The sequence below is a fragment of the Lepisosteus oculatus genome, chromosome 10, assembly GCF_040954835.1.
Source record: "Lepisosteus oculatus isolate fLepOcu1 chromosome 10, fLepOcu1.hap2, whole genome shotgun sequence".
NCBI lineage: Eukaryota > Metazoa > Chordata > Actinopteri > Semionotiformes > Lepisosteidae > Lepisosteus > Lepisosteus oculatus.
Genome location: NC_090705.1, coordinates 43,678,289 through 43,700,357, shown reverse-complemented (window position 1 = coordinate 43,700,357; position 22,069 = coordinate 43,678,289). Strand labels below are relative to the sequence as shown.

The following is a 22,069-nucleotide window of genomic DNA, read 5'->3' as shown; positions in this document are numbered from 1 at the left end:
AGTCGGGAATCCAACAAAACAAGGAAGAAAAGCAGGATAGAGTCTCAGTGGAAACAACCTTGAGGGGCTTGAAATTTGAAAACAGAGCCCTGAGCAGACTCGGAACTGCCCCTAAACATCACTAAACCACCTGAAGTGATGAAGTAGTAAATTGTCTCCAGGTGATTCAGATCTCCTGTCAAAAATATAGAAACTAGAACTGAGTGACAGTTGGGTGGAGCAATGGCCAGCTGGTAGCCAATGGTAGCTCACCCTGCAGAGCAGCAGCTAGGGCAAATATGACACCTGAGATCTCAAAGCAGCACTAACCATTATTTATTAATTCACTTCAAATAATTTTTTCAAGGCTACTTCACAAACATGATATAAAAACACATAAAGTAAATACAAAATAGTAATCGTTACAATTGTATGATGTAAAGATAATACAAATCATACTAAGCATAAAAATGCAAATCTAAAAAACATTGATACAGGTACATATTTAGTAATTATTGTGCAGCACAATGGAGAGTGGAATCAATGCCCTTTTCATAGTAAACAATGTGTAGGGTGTAGTTAAAAAATCATTGTTCAATAATAGCACATTACATAACTTTGAAATTGCCTAAATGATGTCATTTGCATATTTTAAATGTGTGGGTAACAGTATTAAATCTGTTTTTGGAATGTAAATAATTTTATTCAGCATTCAAACCCCTTGCAGTCACTTACACAGAACTGGTGGAACATGACGCAGGACCTAGTGTTTCTGCAGGGATTTTATAATGTATATATGCCTGACAACCAACTGGACAAGCTGTATCAGTTTGCGCTAGGATATCATATCAGCAACTGAGGCCAAGCCAGAAGAATAATTGGGACACACTTGACTTCCATCAATTAGGCAGTTTTAAGATATCTTATTTTACCCAGATTTTTCTTGTAATTTGGCATCTATTTCTGCTATTTTCATTTGTAATTGCTGGGATTATTTGTTATTTTTTTAATAACTTTTCAAATTCCGAATGTGTTACAGAAACTAACATAAGGACAAAGGCCACATTAATCTCTTTGATAGCGCGACTACCTTCATGGACTTGAAGCGAAGACTAGAAATCAGAGTAGCTGTAATATATTGGAATCAGGGTTCCAAGGGTATTGGAGTGCATGGTTTTGGCAGTAAACTTATTAGTTAGAAAAAAAAAACAATTAATATTAAAATAATTATTAGGTTTTAAAGAGTGTGAATCTTCAAGATGAGCGAAAGTATGTAAAAGTGACTATGTTCTGTTAATCTTCCGAGATATTTGAACTGACTCTAGGTGGCATACAGTTTAAGCATAACAACGGTAAAGTCAGACATTTCCAAACCTCTCAGTTATAAAAAAATGAGACATTGCATGTAAGGAAAGATATTGTTCGTTTAAAATGCTGTTGAAAATTAAAACATTGTTCCTATGAATGACATAACTAAACAGAACACAGCACATTAGAATTAAGTATGACAAATCTATCAGAACTCTCATTTTTGTATTCATTAAATTTAAATGAATTTAAATTTGGTAATTATTCAATTTTGTTCAAAACATGTTTTTATATATGCATTTGTTTTGGAGTAAAGTATTTCAAAAAGCATGATCCAATATATTAATAGAGATTGTGCCTATTGTTTTTATCTCAACTGACTCTGGTTTTTAGAAGGCCAAGGCACATTAGTAATAGTTTTACTTGCATAAATGATGATAAACAGTCTAAGATCCCACTATAAACCAGAATGCAAAAAGTTCAGCACATAAGCTCTTTTCTTTTCTTTTGCTTGTTTCATTTGTCTTCTTTTTTCTATGTGCATACTCGATCTGTTCCTGAAATCACACATCAATACTACATTATTTATAGTTCTTTTTAGTATTCTGTTCAGTTCTGTTCTCACGCTCAAAAGTCTTTTCATTCTGTAAGAAAGCTTCCCTAGCGTTGTATTTTATTTGATTAGGGCCCTAATACATTTTCAATTTAAAAACCAAAACTGTCTATACAAGCATGCAGCATGTACTGCACTGTTCTGATTTATTGAAGATCCTTTTTATCTCGGATTTGTCTCTGAGGATAAATTTAGTTTCAGTCTTACTTTTTTGGCTTTTATTTCATATAAAAGAATACAATAGGTACATTTTAAATTTTAATAATTTATTGAAAATATTTTTAGATTTTTTTTTATTTGATTTTTAAATTAAATTGAAAAAATATGTGGGGGAAAAGTGTGTTATGTAAATTCTTCACTTTTGTCAGCCTTTTATTGTATCCTCATAGTATCTAGAGTAGGAAAATGATCTGTTGATGTTTACATTTGTTCAAAAGTGTTTTTACTGCATGTTGATGATCCTGCTGCTTGCATGTTATGCCAGTATAGACATTTTTTTTACTTTTTTAAATTTCCTACCTCTACAATGTTCTACTAATCTAATCTACTAAACTTAGATAAAATTTGAAATTCTTAAATGATAAATTATTTCTCTATATTGTTAATTGATTTATCAAACTATTTGGGCCACTGCTTTCTAGCTTCTGATTTGTTCACTCATGGGATGAAACTATTCTATTGCAACAAACTGAATATCTTTAAGTATAAAAATTATTTTGACATCCAATTTTTATTGATTCCATACCCACCCTATTCTATTCTGTTTCTCTTAAGATCTATTTCTTAACACCATAGTTTACATTCTTGAAATTGGAAACATTTGTTTTTTGATTGTACCTGTACACTATTAAAATATTTTTCAAAACATACCATATTATGATCATAGTTCCTTAGTTCTAAATAATCAATAAAAGTACCATGACACAGCAGCTGTTGGTTTGGCATTTCTAATTTCTTTCCTCCACACAAATCTGAACCATTCTATTCTATGGCACTGTGTCAACACAAGGCCTGGACTTTTAGCCCTACTCTCTTACCTGAGACCATACAGTACCAATCTAACCTGTTTCCAGAATAAACTAACTCTACGTCTTCAGCATTTCTGCAGCAACCTCTCTAATTCGTGCAACTACACCGCTGTGTCGGCTTGTCATCGCTCTAGCACCGTCTGTACAAACTCCGACACATTTAATCCAGTCGATGCCATTTTCTTCAATAAATTCATTCAGAAGCTGAAATATGTGCTCTCCTGTAGTTCCTGTTGGTAGTGTCTTACAGAACAGAAAGTCCTCATGGGACGTACCCTCAAACTCGTATCTAACGTAAACGAGCAAATTGGCCAAATCAACTACAGACTAATCTAATTGCAGTGAAAACATCTGCTCATTTTAACGTGCTCTATCAGCGTACTTCTGATATAATTCTTTATTTCAATAATTCTATGAGTGACTGTGTCTTTCGGGGGGAGGCAGCTTTTCAGCTCTTTTGCCAACGGTAAATAAGGTTCTTCAAAAACAGTGTGGCTTACCCGCTTTAGCAATCCGCAAGCGCATTTTTCCGCGTTTCCGTTTTTAAGTTTTTATTTAATGCGCATGCGAGCAAAACACAGAGACGCTCGGTGTATTTTTCTCAAATTAACTTAGAACAGTTCTTAAATATTTTTCTATTATCTATCCGCTTTCCTGTGCTCACAAGATTACCAGCATTTCTATGCATTCCCGTGTTTACAACATTGGCATTGTTCCAAAATCACACATATTCTCCTACCTTCCTATTTGCTGGAGATACAGTAGCTTTTTTTAAATACAATTTGTCACTTGCGTCCATAGCACGCATTCCTATAGAGTGGTATAGAATTACAGAGTATCTCTTACGTCCACCGAAGTATTAGCGCGCACTGTATCGTAGTATGGCGTATTCGACACGTATTAAAATACAAAATATGAAAACCTGTCCTGATTTTTCAGCGCACACAACACAGTTCCAAGTTCATTTGGCGTACCACCTGGCGGCACTCCGCGTACAAGTATTTACAAGACTGACTGACTGTAAGAACCTGAAACAACACACACACACACTGTTTACTAACACATATTAAAAAAACTATATAGGACAAGACTCGTTCTGTTGTAATTAGATTCTAATTGATACCTAACTAAACATTTGGGATTTTACATAATTTTCCACATCTGTGGAAAAGTACTAAAATTGCCTGTGTTGAAAGACTTCAGTCATTGCAAATATGAAATATGAGGAGTATTTGTACTGCAGTATTTTACATGCATTTCACAGATTTTACATGCATTTCACATACTGGAGTAAGGATTTAACTGCAGGCATTTCAAAGTTTTATTTAACACATCTTCAGTCAAATAACATATGACATGCTTGATATATATTAAATAATTCATGTACAAAATGATCTTCCATTCACTAGATGTAATTTCAAAAATGTTTTTTTTCTGCTATTATTCACAAACATTAACAAGCTCATCAGGAGAGCAAGCTCTGTCTTTGGGTCTGACCTGGACCCCTTGGAGGTAGTGGCTGAGAGGAGAGTGGTGTCCAAACTAGAGGCCATCATGGACAACATCTCCCATCCCCTCTATGACAGGCTTGTAGAAATGAAGAGCACGTTCAGCAATAGACTGCTTCATCCACGGTGCGACAGGGAGCGCTACAGGAGGTCATTCTTGCCTTCTGCCATAAGACTGTACAACGCATCCACTGTGTGTCTGGACAGAGGCAACATCGACAGTGACCTGTTTCTGGACTGAAGGCATCTACAACATCTACTGCTACATCTGTTCTCTTTCTTTTCTTTTCCCGTTTACAACCGTTTTTTGTGCAATATATGCCAGGAACCTGTGCAATGCATTTGTATTTATATCTATATCTATATCTATATTTACATCTATATTTATATTCATATGTGTGATACGATTTTTCTGCGTACTGTTCTGTTCTAGTTTGTTCTTTGTGTGTCCGGACTGTGAGTAACTCTTTTAGTGCACCCCTCACTGTACTGATTGTATTGTATGTATTGTACTATTATTTTTATTATATCATTCGTTACACTGTGGCTGTGTTGTCTGTGTAAAGCTGCTGTTGCACTGCAATTTCCCTCAGGGGATCAATAAAGTATCTATCTATTAAAAGAATAAAAGATAAATTACTTAGATATTTCTAGTATGTAATATAGTAAATATTACAAAACTGGAAGGGATATTTATATTGTCTATGTAATTTTGAACATATTATTTAGCTTGTTTGCTATCTATATGTTAACAATTATTAAACTCCAACTGTAAAAATGGAAAGAACATATCTTTCAATACATTTAAACATATATAGTTCATAAAATATTTTGATGAATTTGTTACTTTTAGAAAGTAAAATGAAGAATTGGCTAACCTGAAAAACTAAATATTATCAAGTGCTATGAACAAATGACAAAAAAATACTTAACATTTCAAATACAAATTCAGTAATATTGATGACATCCAAAAACAGAAGCAGACTAACATAAAAATGAGCTTCCCCTTTGCTATATATCTAAATAGAAGTCAAAAGCCAATTTCATGAGAAGATTGGTTTTGCTTGAAAAAAAATTAGCAAAGGGAGCAGATAGCTTTCACTGACTTCTAATCTCATTATTGGGACCTTTATTGTTCGGACCACTATTGGGTCCTGTGTTTTTAAGTTTAAGTGTCAGATTTTGATTTCAACATTTTTATTTCTATTTCTGGGTTCAATTTCATTGTTGCTATAACTGCTTTATACCTAATACTTTTACATACAAGATAAAGATTTGGTACTGGTCAATACAAACCCAATACATTATGTGTGGTAGAACAGTTTCTCATTACATTGATATGTATAAGTATGTGAATGAGTTTTCAGAACAGGAGGGTCTTTTTTGCACAAATCTTATCATCATCTACAGTTTTGTCATTCCAGTTCAGTTCTTGAGCAATATTTTCACTAGAATATACCTTAAAAATGGCTTTTAAAAAGATCATGGAATTCACCACTAAAGTGCAGTCTGTCCCAGGTTCATTACAGTAATCGACTAAAAGTACCACAAGACAGCCATATGGAGGTAACAAGTTCTTGATGCTACAGATTTCTGGTATTACAACATAGATGCATACGACAAAGTTATTTTTTAGACTAAGGGTGATACCAAATTCCTTGTATACTCCCCTATCAACTACTAGCTTTCCATTTAGATGCTGTTCTTTTTGCTAGGAACTGATTATTCCTGGATATTTTATCTAAGGAAGTATGACACATTCAAATTATCCAACATGATTAAAATGCAAATTCATAACATTATTGATCCTTCATGATAGCAACAATGTCTTTGGTTTGCAACATTAACACTTACTTAATCCAATGGACTGGGGATAACGTGACAGTTTCATAGGAGTTCAATATTAAATCATTATATGCACTGAAAGTCTGGTGTACAGTATTGGATAATTAGACATTAAAGCAGATCTGATATGCCATTATTCCAATTTTATAATGCATCTGAGTCCAATGGATTACAAAATACTTTTAATACTTTTAAACAACTTTTAAAAAACGTCAAGATCAGACATCAGAGAAGAGCTTGTTGAAAAGGTATTAGTCAGGAGGTCAGCTGTCATGTCTTTGTGATGGTTTATTCACAACATGGGCAGGAATATCAGTTTTAGACATGTTTAGAGTCCTTGGTACGATGCAACAAGTTTTGCTTGCCTGTGTCTGACTGACAAGGGTATTGTGATATATGATTATTCAAGTGCACACAGTGGATGAAATTGCCTAGGTCTTTTCTGGACTGTGAAATTTGTCAGCACAGTAAGATCTTGGTAAAGTGTAGCTTCAATTACGAAATTTATTCTGAGATACATACAGTATTAAGAAATAATTATCATCATAGAACTTGCTAATTATGATGCACACTTCTGATGACAGACTTAATACCTTTAAAATATGCACCTGCAGTATGTACAGAGTCAAATTTGCCTATAACACTCTAGTATTAATTTTGTATAACCCTGGAGGACCAGGGTCTTCATGTTTTGGTCACATACAATCAGACCTGAATGATGAAATTCCTTTCAGTCACACAATTATTTCTAGTATATTTGGATTGAATTCTCATTGATCTCATACTTGTGGTGTATTACTTTACACACCTGATCTGTCTTCTTTCATAGCTGTCTGCTCTATATTGAACCATTAGAGTATGACTTTGTTACTTCCAGCAAAGATGCAATCAATCTAATTATACATCTATTTAAGAAATATATACATTATTAGTAGAAACCACAAGTGCCACCAACAAATCATCAATCTGTACCCTTAGCTACATGGACTTTTCAACAGTCTTTCTCTGATGTTTGTTCATCCCTTGAGTAAATCACTTTTAGGTGTCGAGGTTCAGTCCTCTGAGGAACAGCAACTGTATTTTGCCTCTTAAATGCCAGGCATATATTTGCATTTACAAACCATTTAAAGCTGCCCTCCACAACACAAATTTTTGGAATACAATTAAATCATGTCAAAATATTTTGAGATACTGACGAGTATCTTACTTCTTAATTGTACATATTGTTTATATAGTTCTATAGTTGTAAAGTTATTATAGTTATGTAGACTCCTAATGTTGTATTGTTAGGTTTGTTTTAGGCAACACATTTTAGGCATTATTATAGACTCTATAATTACAAAGGAGCAAGTAGGGGGTAACTCTATGCTGTAAATTAGAATAAATAAAAATACGACATTTCAGCAGTGGATCCTTCTTCAGGTAACTGTCACGATTATAGTCCCCCCTCCTTAAGGGTGCTCCAGCCCTTTCACTAAAGACTTTATTCTGTGCAACTGTTTCCAATTCGCAGCCCACCTTAAAAGCCAGGCGCTGACGCTCATCCGGGCTCTGCATCTGATTTCCATATCGTGCGAGTCCGGGACCAGGAAGCGCCGTTAAGGTTTTAAGCTCTGTTCCCGTTCCTGTTCCCGTCCGCCGGTTCCAACCCGGCCTTCGTGGTTTTTAATCCTTCTTCTGATGGATCTCCTGGTTTTGGACTTACTCCTGTGTTTTGGATACTCTTAGGACTACTCTCTCGGATTGTTCGCCTCGGCCACACCTCCCCCGTGCACCAGCGCACCTTGGACACGCCCCCCTGTCTTCCGCCCCGTATTCCTGCATGACGTTTCCCCAGTGTTTCCCCACTCCGTCGGACTGTGTCGTCCGCATAGGGTCCGGAAAGAACTGTTCGTTACAGTAACACGTCAGTGTGAAATTAAGCTTTACTTGTTCATTTGCAGCTCACATGGTCCCCACTCAAATATCTTAAATTATAAATACTTACACTCTTGTATAAAATATTTGTCCAGCCTCATCACCCTCAAAAACACACAATAGAAGAAGGAAGGATCCATCCAGGTGGATGCTGCACATTGGTGGTGGTGGAGGGGAGTCCCCATTACCTGTAAAGCACTTAGAGTGGAGTGTCCAGAAAAATGCTACATAAGTTTAAGCTATTATTATTATGATTATTATTATATACTGTATATATGTGAAAGAATTGGTGTCAGTATAGGTTAAACCATGTCAATATTTCATTGTGAAGGAATATAAAACTGGTTATGAATTGGTAGAACTAGACTTAAGCACCTTAATAGGTTGCTTAGATCTGCAAACAATCATGCATTCAGAAAAGCTGCATTATGCATTATCCATCCTGTTTGAAGTAGAGGGGTGCTGGAAAAAATAGTTCAGGTTTCAGCTCTATTTGAGTCACTGTGAATCAGCCAGAAGTTCATCAGCAAGCAGCTCTGTAGCTTCCATTAACCACTAGCACTCAAAAGACTTGTGATAGCAGAATATTTCCTTATCATTCAAGTGCAACTTATCACACATTTCCCAAAGATTTGTATTTTTGCAATAGTTAGCAGTTATGGTGTATATCAATGCTATTCTCTTTGTTCCACGATAAGCAGTATAACTGAAGTATAAAAACGATACAATTATATTCTAAATATTTACAAAATGTCTTTAGAAATTGAATGTAACTGGAATATTTTTTAATCTTTACAAAATCTACATGACAGTATCGGAATGTGTTAATAATTTAGAGAAAATGATTCAATCTAAATTGTGTTTGAATGTCACAAGTTGAGAAATTTTTACAACTTGGTATTTTGTAGATTTTTTTACATGCTTATTATTGAAAAGAAACAACTCAAGAAATCAAAAGTAAGTTAGATCAATAGCATACTCTGAGAGTAAAAAGTAATCTTCACAAATTTGTTTTCTGGTATTCAGGAAGTGTGCATTGTGTGCTATGATTAAATACTGTAAAACACTGCAGTTTATCAATTTTTGCACCAAATTTCATTAATTGAACATGATTTACAGTACAATTAAATTTAATGTTAAATTATACAGTAGTAGTAGTGCTTTTTTTCCATTTCTAAGCCTCAGACGCTCTTAAAACATAAGGGACCCAAAGCATTTGAAAATATTATTGAAAAACAGCTAATACCTAATTCTATAATTCTTTATTTTTTTATTTTCCCTTAAAAGCTCTGGTAATGAAAGTCTTCGTGAAACATACAGACACACACTTAAAGACTTCAGAATGTTAATGTGAAAGATGGATAGTCCTATAGTTTCAGAATCAAATTAACAGTACGTTTGATACAGTAAGTCCAAGTAAAATGATAGAGGGAAGTGGATTCTTTGCAGGAGGAAGTAATTTTCATGGAGACAGTTTGGCTGCTGGGTCATGAATGTCATTGAAAGATCTAACAGTTTCTGCCAAGGGGCTCACTGTGAAATGTGAGTCATGAATTGGCAAGATTGTGATACAGAATTAATTTTACGTCTATCAGTGTTGTTGTTTTGATGATAAATGTGTTCTTTGGATAGAAAAATCTAATATAAACATACACATTTTTGTAATGGTGTTAGAGCCTCCTGCCTTGTAAAGACACCCACTCATAAGACATTAATGGGATTTCCAGGAAAATTAATTTTCCACTTGTCTTGGCTGTAATATTGATAAACTGTGAAAGATCATACTATTTTATACTATAAAGCTGGCTTTCTGTATCATGAAACATGTATGTGAATGCATAGTTTGTTCAACTGATTAACTTAATTTATTGACTCACAGCCTGGATTTTCCAGTATTTAATTGCAAGACTGAATTTTGGGGGGAAATCAGTTTTAAATTTAATTTGCAGTAATATTACTTTTTATTTCAAATCAATGTTTTAAAGACGCAATGCTTATTTTCACCTCTCATTCTCAATCAGAGAACTAAATTATTTTAATGAAATTAAATCAAATCTTTACTATTAATTGTTTGGGCAAAATTAGTTTTAAGGTAGAGTACAACTCGAAGATAGAACATAGCAGCACCAACAAAGTGGTCAAGACAAACAATACTGTAGTTTAGGAACATATTTTCTTAAAATAAAAGACATAATTATTTTACATTATTCAAAACTGAAATTGCTGAGTAGAAAAATTATTTCCTAGATCTCCTTCACTTACACCTTGGAACACAGAGGTATCTCACAGATGGGAGGAAGGCAGATTCTCTGGAGGGAGTGTGCCAGTCACACCATACTGCAGTTAGCCTTCTTTCAAATTATTGCTTTCAGGTTGATCCAATATACCCAAAATGACTTCCCCCAACATATGCACAGATAAAACAGTACTTTATAAGAAAGAATTATGGAAAGTGCTGAAATGGTTTTGTCCACTTTATAAAAACTTTATTTGCTTAGAAGTAAAGGTTAAGTATTTTACAGAAAAGATCTCACAACATTTGTCCAATCTTAACTATGACCATGCCCAAATCCTTGTCATGACTGACAACCTCTACAATCTGATTTATTACAGTATGTTGGAGAGGGCTACATGATTTTTAAAATAAATAATTATTTTGTTTTTAAAACATTTAACTCCAAATACAATTAAATGCACAATTCGGAAAAAAAAAACATTAAGAATTGTCCCAGGGTTATATTCTCAGTTCTTTTTGATAAGGTAACAAAATGTGTTAAGATTCTCAGAGGAGGGAGTGTGCCATTCAGCAAATGTAATAAGATGCATGTGTATGTATACTGGGCTATAAGGACCCACACAGACCACAGGGTGAGTCTCCCTTACTGGCCCCACTAACACCACTTTCAGCAGCAACATTAGTTTTTACCAGGATTTCTCCCATCCAGGTACTGGCCAGGTTCATACCTGTTTAGCTTCAGTGGCTTTCCAGATATGGCTGCTGGCCAACATCTGCAAATATGTGCTTGTGAGCTGGTGTTTCAAAAATATGTTTTCATGCATAAATTATACAGAGAGAAGTAGGATTCAAAAATAACTGTTACACAGTTACCTAAAAAGAATGTTCTAGATTATAGGGCTTTGATTTGCACAGTTATCTTGAATGCTGCACAACACAATTCTTTTTTATAAGAAATACATTTTTGGACTTTTTGAATTTCATGTTACTCTTCAACACCACCTTTAGTCTTGAGATTGTTAATTGTCAATCATTGGTATGCTGTTATTTATTACTTCTACGTCAAACTGCAGTAACCTTATTCAATACCTAACACTTTGTTATTCTAAGAAATAAGGCAGTTGATATCACCACAAACACATTTTTTGCTTGATTTTCAATCAATTATTTTTCAAAGTGTTGATGATCTTTAGTCTTTTAGTACCATGCTATTGGTAGAAATATATTTATATTTCTGAATGTCATAACTTTAGGGGGGAAAAATTCAATTAGCATTAATAAATTAGCTTATTTTCTGTTTTTGTAAAAACCTTTACTCTCATGCAGTGTATTCAGTCAATGATCAAAGTTGATTGACATAATTGATTCTGAGGAATCAGAACACAGGTGCTGTGTTGCTGCAGTTATTTGTGGAAATCAAATCTTGAAAACTTGTGCCTGTGGCACTTAAGTGCTGCCAAACAGAGCTGTGTAGATAATTTGAAGAAGACTGTTTGGCACATAGGTGAAAAGAATAAAGGCAAATATTTACTTCATAAATATTAAGACTTTTGAATGTGTTTGTTTGAATATGGCTGGCTTTCTGTATCATGAATACATGATACAGAAAGCCAAATACAGCAGAATTTAAATACTACAGAATAAAAAATACAAGAGAAAAATGCCTGCTTCAAAATAGTTATCACTTACATTATTATGAATATAATGTTGTGAAATATAGAGTAATATTTTTGGGGGTCTTATTTGTAATGGCCACACCCATACTAAAGAAACTGAGGTTGAGAGATTGTTTCTGCATGTCCCTTAAGGACACATTGAATAAATTTCTCCTTAATTAAACTGAAATAATTTATATCGTTCCCTTTTTGTTTAATATGAGAATTAAGTTCTGTTAGTAACAAAACTATTTTAATAAACAACCCCCATTCTATTTTTAATCAGTTTAATATATTATTTTTCTATTATATATAATATTTAATATATTAGGATGGGACAATTAATTTAAAAATATACCTTTTCTTATAGCATAGCAAGCATACTCTTCCTAGTGCTCCATCCCAGTCATGTTGAAGACAAAGCATGCTATGTTAAACCAGTTTTCAGAATACATGGAATAACAGCCTGCTATTTCAATATTCAGACTTATTCAGATTTTAAAAACAATGTTGCCTGAGAAATGTGAACCAACAGTTGGTTTTCAATAATGACTAAAATAATTTATTTATATATGTATCCTTCCTAAGGCACACAAAACACCACTTTTTTTTCCCCCTAACTCCCTTTTTTTTTAAAAAAAGTCATTTGTCAAGCATAAAAATATCTTTATAACATATACTTTTTAAATACATCCAATCTTTTTTTTAGAACCTATTTTGTGAATCACAGTTCAGTACACTTAGGGATGTGGTGAAAGCATCCCTGAATTTTTCAGTAAAACAAAATGTAGGTAACATAACAGACAATCCTCGTGTAAAGCAAAAATTAAATGCAAGCAGTATCACGAAGCGTTTTTCGGGACCCTATGCAGACGGCAGGGAGTGAAAAACACGGGAAAGAAGAGAAGGATCGGGGATGAAAGAAGAACAGGGGGGCGTGTCGACAGTGCACTGTTGCTCGGAGGCGGCGTGGCCAAGGCAAAGCAGTCCGAATCCAGGGTGAGCAAAAGTCCAGAGCCGGGTAATCTATCCATCCATGACAGGAGTTAAAAGCCGGAGTGGGATCCGGCGAAGGGTCGGGGGAATAAAAAGGGGGTAACGGGGCCAAGCGCTCCAAGCCCCGGACCCGTCAAGGGGCTTGCCTCTCCCAGAGCTGAACCTTGAATGGTGGGAGCGTCTGGCTTTTGTAGGGAGGGGCTGGAACAGGGGGCAGGTGCAAAAAAATCAAGAGAAACAAGAAAGAGCCGGAGCGTCCTTAAGAGGAGGGGCTTACGATCATGACAAGCAGCATATTTGGGCTAGGTAACTGGTTAAAGAAACCAGAAGCCTTAACAGTGCATTTTTTAGAGCTTTCAGTAATCATAGTTAAGAAACAATACCTGATGTAGCACAAATTACAGCTCAAAACCGGACTGAAGCATAGGCACTTAGTGAGTGATAGGGTCACTTGCTGTATTTACTTGTAACTCTCACACCTTTGAAAGCAGTGCATTTATTCTGGTTTTAGTGCATAATAATTCATTTTTAGCTCTACATTTTTTACTGTATTTTTTCTATCTCCATTTTCTCAATTTTCTCTGTCACGTAATTCATTTATTAGCGTTGGATTGTACTGGTGTAAACAAAGAAGGAAGACAAATCATTCTTCATGGCACGTTCTATTTGTATGTTACTTTAAACTTATCCTTTGTTATCTTTACATCAGTATGTATCGTACTCTACCACTGTGTATACTGTATTATCCAATCCATAATTTCAGATAAATCTACAGATATAGTGTCATCCTAAAGATTGTACTGTGATGTCAGAAACAATACACTTGCAGTTTCATCTGTACAGTATGTATGCAAAAAACGTGGCCACACTTTTTCTGTGAGAAGTGGTGTTAATGCATACTGTGACAGTGGCACGTGGGAATGCGCAGCTTCCGCACCTGAGGCTCATCAGGTTTGCTATTTAAGATCTCCCCGAGCTCGCAGACGTTGTTCAAGCTTAGAACAGGAACAATAGCGAAATAGCTACGGAAGGATTATGCTTGCACTTTAAGGCAAAAAACCCGTATTGTATATAACGAAGATGGCTCGCCTTACGACTACACACCAACACACCGCTCACTACCTGGTTAAGGATAAGAAGTGCTCTGCCAGCGCTCAGGCGGTACTCGATAACCCGACACTATCACACTAGTATGTAGTCTCTCCATTTTAGAAATTGATTCGACTTTCAGCATGCTTTCATAAAGTAGTTTATATTCCAGTGAATATATGGTTTATATTTCAGAACATTAAACATCAATGATTGTTTTTCAATAAAAAGTTGAATCTTAATTGCTGGCATTCAGGCTACATACAGTACAGATGCAATAACATACAGAATGTAGATCTACCAGATCTACTGCAAATGTGTCTGTTAGTTCAACTCATGCATGCTTAAAATGTTTTTTCTTTGTCTTAACCCACAGATGTTGTAGATATTAGTCATTTGTAGAAGAAATTATCTGTTGCTGCATTGTGAAAACGATCAAGATTTATTATTTTGTTTCACTTACTGTATATGTCCTGTATGAGAAAACATAAACCACAAGAACAAGTGGACTGAAACACTGTTTCAGTTTTGTTTAATTCTTGTTAGGTTACATTATAGGAAATGTATTAAATGGTTTAGGCTAACATACTAGCACTTAAGATATCATGGATAGAAACCTAAGGTACAAAGTACAAAGGTTTTATTTTAGATATTTAGAGCTGATACTCAGAGTGATAAGCTATCTATCAGTTATAACTAATACAAGTAGTAATAAATACCACCTGAAAAAACTTTATATTTTTTTAATGTTGATCAATTTTCACATTCATTATTGATATTAAAAGTGATACAAAGAATATTTATCATTAATTAATGTAATTTTATACTGAAATAATTCACACATGGAAAATATAGTTTTTAATGATATGAGTATAATTTAAACCTGAACAATATAAGCAATAAATTAGATTGTGTAAGGCATAGCTACAAAGAGTCGCAGGTCCAGCCAACTTGCCATAAGAGGCTGCTATACAACCTCTAATCTTTGTAAATAGTTGTAATGGGAATTAATTAGGTAATTATTTTCACATGGGTGCGGTTAAGCTTTGTTTAAATATAAAGGGTGTGCATGGGTGGTGCTACTATTTTGTTCTATTAATGAAAAAAGGCATGCATTAAAGCATTCTGTGCTTCTCTTTTCTTGGCTATTGTGTGTTTCTGTGTGTGCAGGCTCTCGGGAAGATCCTACAAAGGGTAGGTTTTGTGACACAGATCAAAAGGCTTTACGTGATGATAAACTGTCATTTGTATCTGGGATGATCTTTTTCAGACCTGCTGATCTGAATTGAATGAGTCATGTTTGACATGTTATCTTTGGTTGTGGGTCCATAACTACATTTCTTTGATTTTTAGTTTGATTGTTTTTCCAGGTACAGTATATAGAACAGTAGACCTGACTTTCTCTAGTTGTGTAAAAGTGTGTGCAGATCAAAAGTTGTGAGCAGTGCACACACAGCTGCTTCCGTTGTGAGAATCTGAGTTCTTGCTTTTTCCACATCCCTAACTGCACACATGCATCTTAATACTTCGTGATCAACTGGTGAAGGTTAGAACCTGTTTAACTATAGATGAATTGAGTGTTTACATCTGTTAATTGATGTGAAGCTGCTTCCTTGTGCAAAACGACATTGGCAGTTAAAACAAAGCATAAAGTCATGAACAGGGAAGCAGAAATGTTCAAAAAGACAAAAAATATTGGAGGTATTGAGTCCTATTGTGATGTTTTTGAATCTGGTTTATAATTTAAAAACAGTTCAAATTCCACAATGCCAAAATATGCTTCAAAATACAAATCATAAATGTATTCTCTTCTCTTAAAGCAACATGGTCACAAGAAAAAGATTGATATAAAATGCTTTTTAAAGCTTTTTTACTTTTTAAAGATTTTTGGGTTTTCCATTTTTTTTACTTTTGAATTTCAAAGTTTTATACGACTGTGTGAATAATTCATTGATGATAGGGAAAATAGTTTTTTGTGAGGAATACCCCAAACCAATTTTCACATCTGAACAATGAACCAGCTTAGTGTAGGAATGCCCTTGCCCTTGTGCAGAGGAGACAACTGGCCCATGAATATTGTTGACATCACTGTCTTGATAATGCAAAGGAATAGTGAAATACAAATTTAATATTGTTTGGGAGTGTCATAAAATGAAATAAAAAACATTTAAATTAGGCCTTATATGGTCTATCCCATTTACCTTAGGTCTTTGTGGCTAGGTAGAATTTGGTTATGGTCTCTCTTGTGTAAAACATGAAATGCTTTGGGTGTCTCTTTCTTTTTACTTAAAATAGTCACCTGTTTACAAGCCAGAAAGGTAAATTTGTGTTGAAATATTTCATATCTTGATTTAAGTGCAATTTGTTAAACATCCCTCTATTTTTATTTTGATATTATGCACTTCAAACAAAATAAGACATTTCTACTAGACATTGCTGTACTTGTGTATGCTGTACAGTACATTTTATTTTTTTCCCACTTATGTGCATATTTAAAATATATATATGTTTATTTCATCTAATGCTATGTGATTGTAATACAGTATGTGCATCTGATACCCTCAGAGTTGTTAATTGAATTCATATACATATAATTTGCTTAGCAGAATGCCTGAAAAAGGTACTCTATGAATTGGCTACATTACTCTGCTCTCCTCTCCACTGATAGCTGATGTGTGGGGAGCGTTCTGGTGCACTATGGCTGCAGTTGCATCATCCAGGTGGATGCTGCACGTTGGTGGTGGTGGAGGGGAGTCCCCATTACCTGTAAAGCGCTTTGAGTGGAGTGTCCAGAAAAGCGCTATATAAGTGTAAGCAATTATTATTAGTATTATTATTATTATTATTTTTATTATTATTACTCATCAGAAGTGCAGGCCCAAAGGTTTATGGCTACATACCAAAAAAGCACTTTAGTCTGCCATGGAGCGTTATATTTACAGTATATATATATTATGCTACTAAGGCTGCTCTTTCCATCACTTTGCAATTCATATTTGTTAAGAAAAATACATAGCATTATCTACAGTGCTTTAGGCCCTCTGTGCATTTATAGCATGGCAGTACGATCTTGTTCAGCTATAGTTTTATTGCTCTAAAGGAGACAAAGAAATTTGTTACTTAAGTGTGGTTAGTGATTTATTTAACACGTTGCTCTAATTTCTTGTTTTATCCAGAATGCTCTATAACCATTTCCTGAAGTTTATATAGTGCAATTTTTTTCCATTTGCAAATAGTGCAGCCCTTTATGGTATATGGTAATAACTCATCTATATTAATTATTCAGGGTTGGGGTTTCATTTTCAGTTTTATTCCGGGTTGGTCAACAATTTGTTGTTGTCATAAATGAAAATCCGAGGCAATGAAATGTTGATAGTGTTACAAAGCAAAATTCAAATGCTCTAGATGAGATGTGATAGTGTTTTTTTGAGAACTGGCCAAGATTCATCTGGAAAACATTGCAACATTTTTTTTTCCTTAAATAGTTTTGCCTAAGGGGTTCTCTTACCGTGACTAAAAATAGACTTATTTGAAATTATTTTAATAATATTGTTGACTGAATGAAAACTGAAATAATTTTCTGTTAAAAAATACAACAATCTTGAGCAACTTACTTTAATTATTTCATGTAGTAATTACTAAAGCAGTGATATTCAAATTCAGTACCAAATATTTCATAAGGATATTCTTTAATTGAGCAGTGGTCTATTTAAATATATATATATAATATTTCTATTTATATGTATCTGGTCCATCAGCAAAGGTATACAGTATCTGCCAAGAACTGGTTTTGTCTTAAATTTTTAAAGGCCAGTCATGTTTTTGTTGAATGTGTTTATTTTCTATTGATGAAACTGGAGAGTGCCTATGATGCTAATTACAGTATCTAGGCAAGAACTTTTGTGGAAGCAACTAGATTAAATCACATAACAGTGTTTTCCAAAAGCTTCACATTGCTTTGCATTTTCTATAAACTCAATCTCTTACTGTTCTAAAATTAAATGTAGTTTTCCTTTCGAAATCTAATACTTATGTCCTAACATGGTCCTTAGGCCTGTAAAATCAAAAAGTATAGCTGGTTCTGGATAACACTTCCCAATTTCCAATGAACATGTCTGGCATAGGCTTCAAATGCGTTCAAAGCTGTTTAAAAGTTGGATTGTTCGTATCTGGGTGCCCCCTTGGTGACGTCTGTTTTTTTTTTAATCAATTTCCCTAAGGGATTAATAAAGTATTATCTATCTACGTATCTATCTACTTGGTATGTCGGTAAACTGTTTCATGTGTTCTACTTATATATTATTGCATAACTATCTTATTCTTCTAAACATTCTAATGAATAAACTTTGTAATCTTAGCTGTGTTTGATTGTTATAAATTGATTTAAGAAAGAACAGGTTTACTTTCTATTTAAGGTTAATAACTAAAATTAATAACTAAACAGTAGAAAAATACATATTTTTAATTAGTTTGTGTCTAAATTATTTGACAAAAAAAATCAAGAGGTAGTTTGTCAAAATGATTGTAGGGCTCACTTAAAATTGACCCAAGAAATGAAGGAAAACCCGTTATTGTTTTAATCACAGCTCTACTGTTTCTTGCATAAAATATTGTTCAATTTCCTAAACTCATTTCATTTGTGCTAACGCTTTGTAATCTTTGACAGTTTAAGTGTTTTTTAGTCCAAAATCTCATTATTCAATGTGTTTATTCTGTGATTTGTTCTCTTATACCTGTCAAGCCACAAATGTTCTTAAATTCTATTAGAAATGCAATTAATCTGTATTATTGTAGTCCAGGAAAGGAAAGAATACATTGTTATTGAACAGTTTATCTACTTGTGCTCCAGAACAGTAACACTGGGTATGTGCCGCAGAATGTAAAATGTATTTTTTTCAGGTCATATACATTAAACTACAACGTATATTGTTTTAGCATAAGCACGTGTGATTAATCTTGTGATAAAAGTTTCTGGCAGCACATACATTATAAATTGATATTTACAGTATAGGTAAGATATGTCACATCTGGGGGGCTTCAACAAAAAAGATTGAATAAATTAATAAGTTAATTTAATCATAATTAATAATTGAGTTTTAATACAGTCAGAGGTCCATTAATTTAAAGCTGAATATTGGGATGCAATTCACTGAACACATTCTAAGTACACTTATTATACATAATTTAGGAATTCAATACAGATTTGGGATTGCTTTTTACAGACTAGAATCTTGAAGTACACTTTAGTGAAAACATTGACTGTCAGTTAAAATACAGTATGTACAGTACTGTATGATCTGTAATAAAAATATAATATTGCAATATTATATTGAGACCTAACAAAATGGGAGTGTATGACTTGAGCCTTGTGCTCCATAATGTGTGATAATGATTGAATTAGAAGAACCAAAAAATCATAAATCCACCCTTTCCTATGTGTAGACCATTTTACCACATAGCATTCAATACACTGTTTTGAACTTTATTTGATACACATGGGGAAAAGACCCAATTTCTACAATCTCAGTTATAACAAACTTTACTATATCCGAGATCAATGTTTTATTAAAGCTTTGCAGGTGGAAAATTCATTATTTTACTGCTTACAATTCCAAGGTTTTGTATGTACAATTTTGTCATTGTTTTCTTTTCAGGTCTCCTTCTTCTTGTTTATTATATTTGTGGTGTACACCATGCTACCCTTCTCTATGCGGGATGCTGTAATTGCCAGTGTGCTGACCTCCTCCTCCCACACCATTGTACTAAGTATCTGCCTGTCAACAACCTCTGTTCTGATGGAACACTTGGTATGGCAGGTTAGTGCCCATTAAAGCTTTTTTGCTCTATGACTATGAATTCTGACAATGACTGTAGCAAAAGCATAGGCAGATCTGACATTTAATGATTGAGAAGTGAGAAAGATGCATTTGAGAGGTTCTCAATCAAGTTGTTCCAACAAGTATCTCTTTGTACAAACAAAAAGTATTTGAATAATGCTTTCGTTGTGTAATTCATGATAAGGAAGTGTTAAACATATTTTGTACTTCATAAAAAATATTATGGGTTCTAAAATGCTGGTGACCTTAGATAAAGTTATTGAGTCAAGGATCAATGATCAATTTACTATTTTTGCAAGCCTTGAACTACATTTCTTTGAATGCTATTTATTATATTCTTTGGATAATGCACATACCAACCTAATACCTTTTAATGGCACATTCAGACATTTTCTAATATGTGAATGTAAGACCATACAGGGAATTTTAATTTATTCGAATTCTATAAATAAGACACATGGATACACTGTACAGGAATTTCAAATTGTGGATGATCTACAGTAGATGCTTTATGTGAAAAGAGATCAGGGATTGACATGTGATTTAATAAGGTATTATAGGATGATTATGAGTTCAATAATAAATACAAATATATTTTCCTTTTTTGATTTAAAAATATAAAACGCATGACACCCTGAAATAGGGATATTTCTTTTTCAAAACCCAATACAGCATTGCTTACAGGTCACTTCTGTGGATGTGAATAATAGGGAAACTAAAGAGTAACTTTAGTATAATGTGATATTAACCGGATTTTGATCTCATTGCTTCTGGCTTTGGTATTTGTTTGAAACATTGGTGAGAGTTTGTTTATATTGAAAATAGACCGAAGTCTCCCCTTTTCCAATAGAACATCTGATTTTATCATTGTATTAAATTTTTGTAGGTTGGAAGGTGGAGAATGGAGCCAAATACAGGAAATATTGGTACTATTTTATATGAGTCAGAAATGTCAAGTTCTTGCAATTATCTTGAGAATGTGATAAGGTGCAGCTATGATGTGTGTACATACTGTAGCTCATTAGACCTGGAAAAGGAGTATGGATAACCCAAATCATTAAAAACTTACAAAAAAGTCATGTTTTGTGGATAGTAGCATATTTTAAAATCATAGAACCATATATTTCCATTACTTTAGCAGTAAATATCACATTGTTTACATAACCTCCTGGATCTTCTTGGCAATATCCTCTGAAACCTTAGCTTTAAGCGAGCAGGTGATCTATTGCTTGTTAAATTATATTTCATTATAACCCATTACTGAGTTAAACTGAGTTGTCTTCTGAAGCAATTAATAAGAAATTGTTCATAATTATGAATAATGAATAATCTATGTAGTGGTTGAAATTACAGTGACGTGACACACTTCTGTATAGATTTTAAAACAGCTGGTTAATTCCAGATTGTTTAACACTCCCTTGCACATGTAGTAGTGTTGCAGTTAGGGCATGAGTCCTCTGAGGTTTTATTAAATAAATAAACTGCAATTATGTACCTGAGCTCTGTAAATGCAAATAAGGAGCATAAAAACACAGCTTCTCCAAGGCGATAAGCCTTACAGTTTTATTTTTGTCTTATTAAATCAGTTCATTCGTAAGCAACAAAAACAAGCATTATGATTGATGTTTGAGATGTTAAAATTTAGTTGTAGAAATAAAGCAAAAGAGGTTGTGTGACAATGAAAAAGTTACATAGAAATATATATTTCATAATTCAGAATTTACAGATCCTATATTTAAAACTTGCAACAACCACTGTTTTTGCTCAATACTTTCAAATTTTGAATTTGTAATTCAAAATAAACTATTTTTTTCATGGAAAATCTGCTCAATTCAAGCTACAGGTTACATTAAGTTGTGCTTTACACAGGTCCAATTGAAGCTCCTATTCAGTTGGAAGAGGTTGGAAATAAAATGCTTTGACTGCAACTTGATTGCTTGCTTACTGTATTTTAAGAATTATTCTTTCAATCACTACCTGTAAGGTAGTGGATCAAAATACTGAACAATGTATGATAAAAATTGATTTGTATAAAATGTAAGCATCAGAGGTCTGAAT

General features: G+C 33.8%; 1 protein-coding gene across 4 annotated transcripts in view; it reads left to right on the top strand.

Annotated features, from left to right (window-relative positions):
- Window positions 1-22,069, top strand: part of LOC102696921 (adenylate cyclase type 2) — a 105,848-nt gene that overhangs the window by 15,849 nt on the left and 67,930 nt on the right. For 2 of the 4 annotated variants that reach the window (XM_069195269.1, XM_015357091.2), the window contains exon 3: window positions 19,829-19,990. The exons of 1 other annotated variant lie outside the window; for it this stretch is intronic. In XM_069195269.1, the coding sequence (XP_069051370.1) occupies window positions 19,829-19,990 (162 nt within the window). Of the gene's footprint in view, window positions 1-14,131; window positions 14,276-19,828; window positions 19,991-22,069 lie in introns of those variants that run through there. One more of the 4 variants, XM_015357096.2, reaches the window with a different exon arrangement.